Source organism: Callithrix jacchus, chromosome 17 (assembly GCF_049354715.1).
Source record: "Callithrix jacchus isolate 240 chromosome 17, calJac240_pri, whole genome shotgun sequence".
Lineage (NCBI taxonomy): Eukaryota > Metazoa > Chordata > Mammalia > Primates > Cebidae > Callithrix > Callithrix jacchus.
In genome coordinates this window covers 6,217,956-6,231,187 of record NC_133518.1, presented here as the reverse complement: position 1 = coordinate 6,231,187, position 13,232 = coordinate 6,217,956, and the positions used below count along the sequence as shown (strand labels likewise).

The following is a 13,232-nucleotide window of genomic DNA, read 5'->3' as shown; positions in this document are numbered from 1 at the left end:
AAAAACAGCAGCATAATCTCGAATAGAGGAAAAATAAATAACGACTGCAGAAATTAATGGAATAAAAAACAGGAAATCATCAGAGAAAATCAACAACAACAAAAACAGTTCTTTGGAAAGATCAATAACACTGATAAACCTCTACCTTTTCTAACCTCAAAGGAAAAGAAGGAAGTCACGATGTACTAATAATATCAGTTCAAGACGAGTTGAATCAAAAAATAATAAAGGAATGTTGTGAACACATCTGTGCTCACACTTGGAAACATTATATGAAATGAGCTAACTTTTTGGATCTGTTTCAGAAGGTTAAACATCTTCTCATGATAAATGAATCATCTGAATAGGCCTATATTTATATTAGAAATTGAATCAATAATTAGTATCTTCTCAAAAGAACAAAAACACTACCTTCAGATGATTTCACCGGTAAATTCTACCAAAATTCTTACAAAGAAACGTGGTCTTACCGTACGAGCAAGTAACCATAATTTTAGTATTTCCTTACATTTTAAAATTGTGTTTCCAAACAAGACACAAGAAGGTTTGTAATTTCTGTATTCATAATTGCCCAAACTGAAAGCAAATGTCTAAACATTTGAGATGTCCTTTACTATCAAAAGCGAACCAAGCCTGAGCAACACTGTGAAACCCCGTCTCTACAAAAAAAAAAATAAAATTTAAAAAAAGAGCTTGGTATAAAGCATGTGCATTATAGCCATCTGCTTGGGAGGCTGAGGTAGAAGGATCATCTGAACACGGGGAGGTCAAGATTGCAATGAGCTGTGATTGCACCAGTGCACTCCTGGGTGAGAAAATGAGACCTTTTCACAAAAACAAAGAAACAAAAAGAACCAAACTCTAAGCTGCCAATGTAACTTTACTTGTGTAGTTGCATCACCCATTAATTTAATGCATTTAAATGGGCACAAATGAAATAAATGAAGAACATCACATAGCATTTACTGAGTTTCTCTGGGACACTGGATGAGTAAACTGGAATTGTTTGCTTCAATCAACTTAATGATATAATTTCCACCCTACCTTCATTTGCAGTGGGGCAATTTTTTTTACGCCTCCGTTTTTGTACCCAGCTCCTCACACGGCCAGCCAAACCTGCAAGGTAGAAATGTATTATAATAAAGACAATTCTTGACATCTTGCTGGCAGAAGACCACAGAGAAATTAGTAAAAACTTATTCAGTTTAAACTTTTGATCCTAGTTTTCACCGACTGCTTTTCAATGCTACCTGAATTAGATCTGGGTTCTAGGAAGATTTGTTTGTCCAGGCAGATACCTTTATTCAGATGAGACAATAGAAAAGCAGAAGACCCAAGTTACCAAGAATAGGCTGGGTTCAAATCCTACTTAGAATCTGCGCATACCTGGGAGAGGGATATGAACCCATCTGTGCCTCTCTTCCCTATTCTGAGATGTAGAAACATTAGTAGATCTATGCTATAGACCTACTAAGGTCTATAGCACCTAAAAGAATGAAATGCAGATAAAGACTTAAAAAGACTCTTTTCTTTTGTAAATGCCCTAAAATGTTCAATCATTCAATGTCGAGAAGGATAATCCAGATACTTGGTAGTGGTTGAATACAGAGAGGAAGCCTGCATGTCTCCTGTGCAGGGTAGGATGGAAAGTGACTTCAGTTTCCATGGACACATGATTTCCAGCTCATGACAGAGATCTGTGATTGCCCTGATCCCCACATCAGCCCCAAGGGACAGGCAGGGAAGGGGCTACAACCCACATTTTCCAATTCAGTGTATTAAAACTCAGACATTTTGAGTGACTTGCCCAGAGTCACCACAGTGAGGAGTGATAGATCTGAGGTAATAATGTAGTTGGTTCCCCGGGGATAGAGATCCTGGAACACCTGAGTCCTCTAGATCATGCCCTGAACCCTGGACTGAGAGCTCTTCTCACAAGCTTTGTCAAATCCTGCTGCCCCAACATTTCTGTGGGATGGTTGAAGCTCTGGAGAGGTGGCAGGTGGCTTACCGCATTTATTGACCTACTCTATTATCCCCATGTTGTCACTTTTATTAGTTTATGACCCATAAGGCAAACATTTTAAGTCTCTCAGTTATGCATGGTCAGAGATTTTACCTAAGTCCACTCTTTCTACCCATCAGGTGATTCTCATCTGCTGGGCTAGAGCTGGCCTGATGTAAAAAATAACACACGGCATACCATGGAGCTGCTGCTGCGTGCCACGCTCCTGTGAACATGGCATACTATGGAGCTGCTGCGTGCCACGCTCCTGTGCACGTGGCATACCACGGGGCTGCTCCATACCCCAATCCTGGGCACATTCTTGCCTTGCTTCTGCTTTCCCAGCTCTGACAATCCTAATTCTGGCTTCCAAACCAATCCTGTATGTCCCTCTCAGTTCTCAGACTTGCCTCAACTGTTGGATATTTTAATCACTGTTGTAGTGACCATGACTGAACTGTGACATTTCATATACCATACTATATGTTTATCTTTTTATATATTTCTTAATAATATTTAACTTATTTTTTTCAGACTTTTTAGAAACATTACTGGGCTAGGTGTGCTGGCCCACGGCTATAATCCTGACATTTTTAGAGGCTGAGGCAGGAGGATTAGCTTAAGGTCAGAAGTTTAAGACCAACCTGGGCAACACAGTGAGACCTCAATTCTACAAAAAGCTTCTAAATGTCATCAGATGTGGTGGTGAGCCCTTGTATCCCTAGCTACATGGAAACCTGTTGTGGGAAGATCATCTGAGCCTAGAAGATTGAGGCTGCAGTGAGCTATGATCACACCACTGCACTCCAGCCGGGGTAACAAAGCAAGACCCTGTCTCTTCAAAATAAAAAGCATTACTGTGTTACAAGTATCCCCATTTTGTTTCTCATTAACTAATATTGCTGTTTTCATCCTGAGGCTTAATTGCTTTAGTAAGCTAAAAGAAAGTTTTTTAGACAAGGTAGTATTTAAAGCAGGCCATATGCATGCCTTTTTATAGATTCTAGTTTTATATGCCATAAAATCAAAGAGCAGTCTGTATACTACACAAGGCACAATAGATTACAAACCAAAGCTTTCTAACTCAAAGGCGAAAAGTGCACACTTAACATCCTTTGCAGAACCCATAGCAAAATAATGTTTTGAGAAACTATGCACTTTGGCTACCCAGTGAAGTTAGGAGAAAACTGTCACAGGTCATCAAGACTTCCCCAACGTTGTCTTTTACTTTTAAATAATGAAATACACATTATTTCTCCTGCTTTCTTTCATGTATATTACCGCATGTTCTCCTTTTGGCTTTTCTGCGTACCCTATCTTGGGAATCACTCCACAGCAATAAAAAGACATCTTACTCTTTTTCACAGCTCCATACTTCTCCTTTATGTACAAGTACCAGCTTATTTTACTAGTCCCTTACTAGGCATGTCAGTTATTTCCAATATTTAACTATTGAAAATAATGCAACAAGAACTTTGCAAATAGTTTGTTTTATATTTATGGAGCATAACTTCAGAATAAAATTCCTCAAAGTAGAATGTCTGGTTCAAATGCATTTTCACAGTTGTGAGATTGTGCCAAATTCCCCTTCATGGAGTTGAGTCTTTTTGCATTTCTACCAGCAATACATGAATGCAACTTTCCTCACAGCCACACCAAGGAACGTTCTGCCATGGTTTTGGGATTTTCCTCAATAGGAGAGACCCTGCAGTAGAGCTGTCATTTGCCTTTCTTTTATGAGTGAAGATGTGTTTAAAAATCACCTGCATTTCTTTTTCTGTGACTTGTCTATTTACCACTTTATTATCCACTTTTAGTGTCACTTGATTTTTCTCAAGTCCGCCTCTTTCAGGTCATTGTTGTTTTTCTCTTCACTGTCGGCTCTCACCTGAACCACTCCACCAGTCTCCTAGCTGCTCTTCCTGCTTCCACCCTTGCCTGTATTACAGCATATTCACAGAGCTGCTGCTCAGTCTTTTTCTTAGAGAATTAACAGTAATCCTGGGCTATAATCCTCCAGTGGTTTTCCATCTCAACTGAAGTCCATCTTTTCTGTGAGTGTTCACTACATGTACAAGGCCTTCACCCACCTTATTCATCCCAGCATCCTTTTACTCTGCTGCAGCCACCATTGTGTCTTTCCCTCCTTTGCCTAAAACTTTGTTTCAAAGTTTCAAATCAAAACTTTGTTTCAATTTCAGGAATTCCAAAGCAGATATCCCTCTCTGGAAGCCCTCTCCCATTATGCTCACAGGGTTCCCCTCACTTTTTTATTTTTAAAACTAAAGATGGGGTGTATCTGTGTTGGCCAGGCTGGTCTTAAACTTCCAGCCTCAAGGAATCCCCTCATCCTGGCTTTCCAAAGTACTGGGATTAAAGGTGGGGGCAACTATACCCAGCCCATTTCACTTTTAAGACTGTTCACATGTCACTTAAAGAGAACATCCTGCTCTTAGTGCCAACCCTCCATCAAACTGCCCTCCTCTTTAATCCATTACCCTGCTTTACTTTCTTCCCAGCACGTCACCACCTGCCATTCTTGAGTATTCATGTGCTGGCTGCCCTTACTTCCCTATCGAATGTAAGGGTCAGACTTAGAATGGGGCTCTCTGTTGTGTTCCACTGTTGGCCATTTAAAACTGCTCAATACATATATTTCATTTTACCCCAAACTAGTTAAGTTTCTCCCAATTCTCCCAGATCTGCTAAAGTTGTCTTTTGTTTTATCATCTAAGACAGCATCAGATTTTTAAAACTGGTAGCTATTTAGAATTAAAGACACACGCTATCAAGATCCACAAAAATATAAATGAAGAATGTTAATGTCTAAAAGTCAATGGTAACTGCAGTTTGACACAAGTATATTTAAAACTAAAATACCTTAAATACAAAGTGACTCATTTCATCAGTTTAATTATGTCACTAGACAAAATATATTATCTGAATTTTATAACGAGATATCACGCACCTGTCATCAAAATGTGCTTTATGTGTGTTCTGAATCAAACATGACAGGACTGTTTCTGACTTTACGAAAAAACACGGCCAATCGCAAGGGGTAGGTAAATAAATAGTGCTTTAACCAGTCCGTAGTACACTAAGCAGTTATTCAAAGTCATCAGGTAGAGCAGGGTGCCCTGGCAGGCAAAGACATCCTGGAGTGCTCTCTGGGTGTCAAGTACTGTTTGAGAAACTTATGCCATTATCTCACTGCTTTAAGTAAAAGTTACAAGGCAGCACATATAAAATAATCAGAAAGTTTTATTTTACAAAAAAGTTTGTGAAATAAAATATTATATTCAAATGCATAGCAATAATTTCCAGAAAAACAGTGCTCAAACTGTAACACAAGTGATCTATGGGTATTCTGAGTGTAATAAATAACTTTTCTTTATTTTCTACATCTTTTACATGAAACATACTGATAGTTATTTTAAAAGGAGGGTTCAAAATAGGTACTAGAAAGCTGAAAGACCTGCTGCTCAGAGGTCTCTACATCATATGCCCATGCTTTCCCTTCCCTGACCCCTCACTTGAGAGAGCCAACAAACCAGCAGCATTCCTATGGTAAGAACACAAAAGGCTGCATGAAAAGTCAATGGGTAGTGATAAAATTGGATAATGAGCTCCTACTATCTTAATCTGTTACTTATATTACCCCTAGTCTTATTAGATATACTGCTAAATAAAGGCATGATAGGACAAAATATGTTTGAGTCTGAGATCTAAACTGGGTTCTTAGAGCTTCTCGTTGATAAGGCTTCAAGACACAATGTTCTTTTGAAATATTTCAGAAGAGAACAATGAAGCAGAGCATTATTTATGGCATAAGTTCCTGAAACAGGACTTGCCACCTAGAGAGCACTCCAGGATGTCTTTCTACAGCAGTGCACCCTGCTCTGCCTGATGCCTTTAAATGACTGCTTAATGTGCCACAGAATGGTTGGAGCACTGGTTGCTGTGATATTTGTCTAAGTTACCAAAAGAATTCAACTCGTCATTATAGAAAGGCTAAAATGTTTCACATCTAACTAGGAATTTATCATTTTCCAAGAAAAGTGATACACAATTTTCTGAAATAAAGATATTAACAACAAACTTTGAATGTGTCTATACTTTATATTGAGTGTTCTGAACATGTTTCTTTCATTTTATTTGCCCAGCCAGGCTGGAGTGTACTGGCGCGATCTCGGCTCACTGCAACCTGCAACTCCCAGATTCAAGTGATTCTCCTGCCTCAGCCTCCCAGGTAGCTGGGATTACAGGTATGTGCCACCATGCCTGGCTAACTTTTTGTATACTTAGTAGAGAAGGGGTTGCATCATATTGGCCAGGCTGGTCCCAAACTCCTGACCTCAGGTAATCCGCCCACCTCGGCCTCCCAAAATGCTGGGATGACAGGCATGAGCCACTGTGCCTGGCCAAAGAATGAACACTGAAATTGAGGTTTCTGTTATCCCTTTACTGAATACAACAAAAACACGTTTGAAGAGACATATAGAAACTTACTGTCATGCACATACACATAAGATGGTAAATTCTGTGCTTACGAACTATTTTTTCTTCAACTGCTCTGACTTAACACTTCTTACTCGGGGCCTTGCTTGCCCTCCTGCCAGCTTCTCCTTTCTCCTGACCAGGGCATTCTCAGCTTCAAATCAGTTAGCAGATGAAACTCTTCCACATTTATTAAACTGTTGATTTGACTGGTAAATGTAGGCCATTTTGTCACCCCTATTTTTGTCCTTATCCATTTTAATAAATGTACGGACAGAAGGTAGAGCCAGGAGAGATGGCACATGCCTGTATTGTCAGCTTTCCTACAGGCTGAGGCAGCAGGAGTGCTTGAGCCCAGGCCAGGAGTCAGAAGCCTGGGCTCTGTGCCCACAGTGAGGACCCATCTCTTTAGGAGGAAAAACGGAGAGGTAAATGTGTAAAATAAGATGCAAAAGGAACTAATCAAGATGAAAGTAAGTTCTAAGAGAGGTCTATGTTATGGGTAGACCTTAAAATATAAGACATTCTGGAGTCTGTCAAGTTCTTTAAGAACTGAGTTTGGCATCACTACGACCTCCAATGTCTACTTTGATGACTTAGAACCTCAGTCCTGTTCAGCAGCCGTCTCACACAGTCCCTTCAGATCTCTAAGCCTTCCCTTCTGCATCAGCAACATAGCTAGAATATACACAGGCCTTATTTGTATTTGGAAGATTCCAGTAAGATGTACAGGAAAACATGTTTTACATCCTAAAGAATAAGGAAAAGGCTCACTTTGTTCTCTCACTACCTCATCTGCCAAATCAGACAGAATATCACACAGAGGCTTACTATACACCACCAAGCAAGGAGTTTCCACAGGTACTTGCATGCTTTGTGTATAAGGTACAATCTATTAAGTCTCATAATTATTTACTCTTTCACAATTTTTCAATACTCGGAAAAGGGAGTACAGCACTTCCTTGTTACAAAGGCACACCCATCATGAGGCTTAATTATTCTGTGAAATAAGGTAAGAGCCAAACTGAAGTTTAAACACAAGACCTGTAAGACATTTTCTACATACTAATAAAATCTCTGCCATTAAAATGAAAGAAATGAGCTGATCATATTTTTATGTCTTTATGATATAATGTTTTCTATTTCAGTGGACTTAGTCTTTGTTCAAGGAACTGGTTACCCAGAATTATCTGTTGCTAGATTCATCTATTTCTAAAATCCTAAAGGATTTTAGACTGAAGGCTGCTGGCCCTAGCTGATGCCTGTCACCCCAAAAGCCTATGTCACCTGGTTAGCAGGAAACAACCAAGTCAGGCTACTGGCTCTCAATGCCCTGCCCCAGAGCCCCACCCAATGGCTCACAATGCCCTGCCCCACAGCCCCACCCAATGGCTCACAATGCCCATCCCTGCTGCTGCCCACCTATGGTCACCATTCCCCCCATGTGACTGCATTATTCATCCTGGGCTGCCTGAGCTTTCCAATCATGAGAAAACTGTGTGGAGGGAAGGGTGGTTGTTATTGGAAGTCGCCCTGGGTGCTGAACTCAGTAGAAAACCCTGGTTACTAATGTCAGTTCCATTAGCATCTCTGGTTTTCTGAGTCTGGTAGCTTTCATTTGCTCAACAAATGTAGTGATACACAAATGTTTGACTGATTTTGTAACTAAATGCTCCTCTCCTGTCTTACAAGTGTTAGTTTTTGTCTTCAATTTGACCACAGCAAAAAAATGAAATGCTTCCTCTCTCCTCCCCTTTCCCATCCTGTAGGAAGGGGAGCCATGAAAACAAACTCTTTTCCACAGGCAGAGTCCGGCCTTCTAACTCTCAAGTCTTTACCTTACAAATTCAAGTCGAAACTCATTTCATCTCTTTTGGAAGCTGTAACCATGAGCTACCTCTACCTGTCTTTCAGAAGGTAAGGAGGTAAAGCCCATGAAGTTACTGGAGTAGTGCCGAAGAGACATTCACATCAAAGTGGGAATTTTTAAGTAATCAGAGCTCCAGGGCTAAACTTTGGGTAAAACCACAGCAAAAACAACTTTTCTACAGCTCTGGCAGTAACATTTCATATCTTTTGCAGTCATTTTAAGCATGTCCCTCAATTTTTCCTTTGGTTTTCAAATTACAATTGGAAGAAGTAAAGCTGCTTCTGTCAAGGTGACTTCAAACCATCTCTTAAGAACACCATATAATCTCTTCCATAGCTCTATTTTAAATTTAAGAACTTTCCAAATATTTGAGTCTGAATTTTCCCAATTATTAGCTTCCTTATCGAATAGGAGAAAAGAAATGATTGGGCCTTTAACCGGCTCCTTCACTGAGGTACCATAGTAGCTGGATAGGTAAGGCTAGAGAATGGGATGGAGACTCCAAAACTGGAGTATCTGAATTTTCACTGGGGAAAGGGAAAGACTAGACCCCAAATGCCTCAAGCAAGAAGGCTCAACAACAAAGACAAGAGGCAGGACTAGCCTTTGTCCCCCATGCCCAGCCCTGGGAAAGCTGGCTATAGGCAGGAGGGAGCTGAGAGCTGAGGATGTCTCTGGAGTGAGGGGATGGGAAGGAGGTGAGGGAGGTGGCGGCCAGAAAGAAAATGGCACCTGTGGCTTCTTTACCTTTGCGCCGCTTTGACTTGGGCTGCACGTGCTGGACCTCCACCACTCCGGGATGTAAAATGGCAGGCTCTGCAGTCGTGGATTCTGGTGGTGTAGCTGCCACAGACTGAGTCCCACAACATGATGCCACTGCCTCCCGGCACCAGGCACAAATGAGGCCAGCCCTGGGGCCTAGGCAATTCCCCATAGGTGACCTATAAGGGGACTTTAAAAACAAAGCAATGCACAAAATCAGAAAAAAAAAAAAACACAAAAAAGAACAATGAGAACACGTGGACACAGGGAGGGGAGCACTACACACTGGGGTCTATTGTGGGGAAATAGGGGAGGGACAGCAGGGGGTGGGGAGTTGGGGAAAGATAGCATGGGGAGAAATGCCAGATATAGGTGATGGGGAGGAAGACAGCACATCACACTGCCACGTGTGTACCTATTCAACAACCTTGCATGTTCTTCACATGTAACCACAATACGAAAATGAAAAAGAAAAAAAAACAAAGCAACAAACAAAATAAACAACAACAAAAAAAACAAGCAACACACAAAAGAAAAATAAAATTAAAAAAGGCAAAGAAAGAAAAAGCAAAGCAACAGAGCAAGCCACAAGGGCACAAACACTTCCGTTAGAGTAGTCGGAGCTCCTCCTCCTCCCACTACCAGTTTCCGACTGAAGGCTGCTGGCCCTGGCTGATGCCTGTTACCCACAAAGCCTCCTATGTCACCTGGTTACCAGGAAACAACAAAGTCAGGCCAGTGGCTCACAATGCCACTTCCCACAACCCCACCCAAAGGCTCACAATGCCCATCCCTGCTGCTGGCCACCTGTGGCCACCCTGCCCCTCTTGGTGACTGCATTATTCATCCTGAGTGGCCGGAGATACTCCATTTTTCACCATAGGCCTCAGAAAACCCAGAAATGTCCCTTCATAGATTCTATATAGAGAGTGTATCTAACCTGTGAATAAAAACAAAGGTTTCGTTCGGCATGATAAATCCACAAACACACAGGATTTTCACAGAATCCTTTGGGGCCCACCTCTCACCTTCAGCTTCCTGTTCTTGGTTATTTGGGCTTCAGTCTTGTATGCTCTGTCAGGTTCTAGGCCTTGTAAGGGTGAGTTCCATGTCTCCACTCATTTATATGTGCCCAGGATGGTTGGCTCTTGGGAGGGTCTTCACGACTGAGGCCATGGATCCTTCACACTGTCCCTTGAATCCACTTGACACAAAATACTCATCCTGCAGTGATGCTTTGAAAGTGATGCTTCCATTCAATTAGGGGCCAACTGTATTACGGATCCCTAGTACCCAACACATGGCATATGAGAAATGAATGAAAAATGAGTGAATGAACTCAAGTGTGCCTACAAGGTGAGAGAAAAATGGTCCTACTTACTAGGTGTGCTACGAAGGCATCTGGGACCATTGGCTTTGCTATTTCATAGTAGGCCTGGGGCTTTGAAGGCTGGTATTTCCTCATTCTAAACCTCAAATTCCAATAAATTACCACCAAGTGGACAAAGGTCCATGGGCCAGAGCTCTTGGTGTGAACGACATACCTTTTGTGGGTGTGATTAATGGACAGGGACTATACAAAACTAAAAACAATGTTTGTGTGCTGACTACCTGCAAGCCATGGTGATAAAACACTCTGTATACAGGATCTTATTCAATGCTTGTTACAAATCCATGAAGTGGATTTTTACGCAAACTTTCTATTCAAGCTTTTTGGAACAAGAGGCTAGTGTGGTGACTTTCACCTACTCGGCAGCAGATTCAGATACTTGTTATCTGATGGCCAATCTCGTTACATGTATACTCCTACATGCTTCTCCTCTCCCTCTCATGATTTTATAGCAAATCCCACACATCATATAATTTCCTCCCTGACTCTCTTGGTATATGTCTGTAAAAGATATGATTCTTGTTCTTTCAAGACAAGGTCTCTCTCAACCAGGGTGGAGTTCAGTGGCATGATCTTGGTTCACTGTGGCCTCTCCTGCCTCAGCTTCCTGAGTAGCTGCAACTACAGACTCACACCACCATGCCAAGCTAATTTTTGTATTTGTATTTTAGTAGAGACAGGGTCTTGCTATGTTGCCCAGGCTGGTCTAGAATTCCTGGATTCAAAGGCTCTTCCCATCTTGACCTCCCACACTACTAAGATTATAGGTGTGAAGCGCCATGCCCGGAGACAAGAACTCTTTAAAAAATATAATAATCCCAATACCATCATCAACCAACCATCTCACACCATTGCTCTTTATCACAGTCAACTCTCCTCCTAGCTCCAAATTTCTAGTCATTTCATGTATTTATTGTATGAATCAGGATCCAAATAAAGTCTCTCCTTGGGATTGTTTGAGTCACCTCTTAGGGTTTTCTTGATCCTGACAACTTCCCACTTTGATCTCTGTGCTGTCCCTTGCAGTCCATTTATTGAATAAATCAGGTCATTTCCCCATAGTTTGGATTACGCTAAGTGTGTTCTTATTATGCTGTTTCTCATACTGTAAATTTTGCTAATTGTATCTTGTGATGTTGGTTAACTTGCTCTTCACTTTGTTCTAGCTTTGATAAATTAGTAGTTTGATCTAAAGACGTGGTGAGATTCAGGTTGGACTTGAGGGTCAGGGCAAAGACTGTGCTAGTTTCTTCTGGGAGGAGTTGTGTAGTTTCTGGACATCTTTTTTTTTAATTGGTGATGTTAATGGCCATTGATCAATTATGGATTGAACAATGAAGGTATTATTGTATCAGTCCTTCTTCATTTATGAGCTGCCATACTTCCAGAAAGAGATACTGCTACCTGAAGGGCCTTGCATGAAGAAAAAAATGAAGCAGATGTAAAAAAGAGATGCTGCTTCTAATAAACTGTGTTACTCACTTGTACAACTTATATAGAAAATGCCAGTTCATGGCTTGATTTCTTCCGCTTAACCATTTTTCAAAATGATGGGCTGTTTCATTTATATCCTTCAATGGTGACCACTTGTATTTATTTATAGACAGGGAGGGTCTAGCTCTGTTGCCCAGGCTGGTATGCAGAGAAGCAGTCATGCCACTATAGCCTCAAACTTCTAGGCTCAGGTGACCCTCCCATCTCAGCTTTCTGAGTAGCTGGGACCAAAGACACATGCCCTCATACTTGAGTAATTTAAAAAATGTTTTGTAGAGACAGAGTCCCCCTATGTTGCACAGGCTGGTCTTGAACTGCTGGATGAAGTGATCCTCCTAACTCAGCCTCCTGGAGTGTTGAAATTACAGGCATGAGGAACTGTGCCAGTCCACTTTTATTTTTTCAAAAGGATCATTATGAATGCAGATATTCAAACATATCTGATATATCTCAATTCACTGCAACTATTATCCTTATTAATGTATAAAATGTCCTATCTTTGGCTAGGAGTCCCTTCAGATTGGCCCTTCAGACATGTTGAAATCATCCTAATAATCTTTGATGGATTCTTTGCTATCCGGAGTGACAATATGTTCCAGGCTCCTTACACATTTCTGGCCTAGACCTAAAATCAGCACTTTCTCCAAGAAGGCTTCTTTTCTTTCATTGGGCAATGGTATTTTGAGACTATATTGAGACTACAATCTTGGTGCTAGGGGTAAATAGTATAATTTTACAACTTAGAAAACTGCCTGGCTCATGCCTGTAATCCTAGCATGTTCAAAGGCCGAGATGGGTGGATCACCTAAGGTCACAACTTTCAGACCAGCCCGGACAACATGGTGAAACCCCATCTGTACTAAAAATACAATAAATTAGCCAGGCATCATGGCAGGAGCCTGTAATCCCAGCACCTTGGGAGGCAGAGACGGGCAGATCACAAGGTCAAGCGATCAAGACCATCCTGGCCAACATGGTGAAACCTCGCCTCTAATAAAAATAGAAAAATATTAGGCAGGCACAATGGCACTTACCTGTGGTCCCAGATACTCCAGAGGCTGAGGAGGAAGAATCGCTTGAACCCAGGAGGTGGAGGCTGCAGTAAGCCAAGATTGGGCCAGCGCACTCCAGCCTGGTGACAAAGCCAGAATCCGTCTAAAATAAATAAACAAATCAGCCAGTCATAGTGGCTCATGCCTGTTATCCAAGCACTT

General features: G+C 41.3%; 1 protein-coding gene across 6 annotated transcripts in view; it reads right to left on the bottom strand.

Annotated features, from left to right (window-relative positions):
• The window catches only part of LOC100392569 (uncharacterized), a 38,627-nt gene that overhangs the window by 4,870 nt on the left and 20,525 nt on the right, over positions 1-13,232 (bottom strand). For 4 of the 6 annotated variants that reach the window (XM_078354919.1, XM_078354923.1, XM_078354924.1 and 1 more), the window contains 4 exons: positions 13,053-13,173; positions 10,163-10,420; positions 9,120-9,324; positions 1,045-1,116 (listed from right to left, as the gene is read on the bottom strand). In XM_078354919.1, coding sequence (XP_078211045.1) covers positions 1,045-1,116; positions 9,120-9,306 — 259 coding nt within the window. In that variant the 5' untranslated portion in view covers positions 9,307-9,324; positions 10,163-10,420; positions 13,053-13,173. The remainder of the gene's footprint in view (positions 1-1,044; positions 1,117-9,119; positions 9,325-10,162; positions 10,421-13,052; positions 13,174-13,232) is intronic. The other 2 variants (XM_078354920.1, XM_078354921.1) reach the window with 1 other exon arrangement.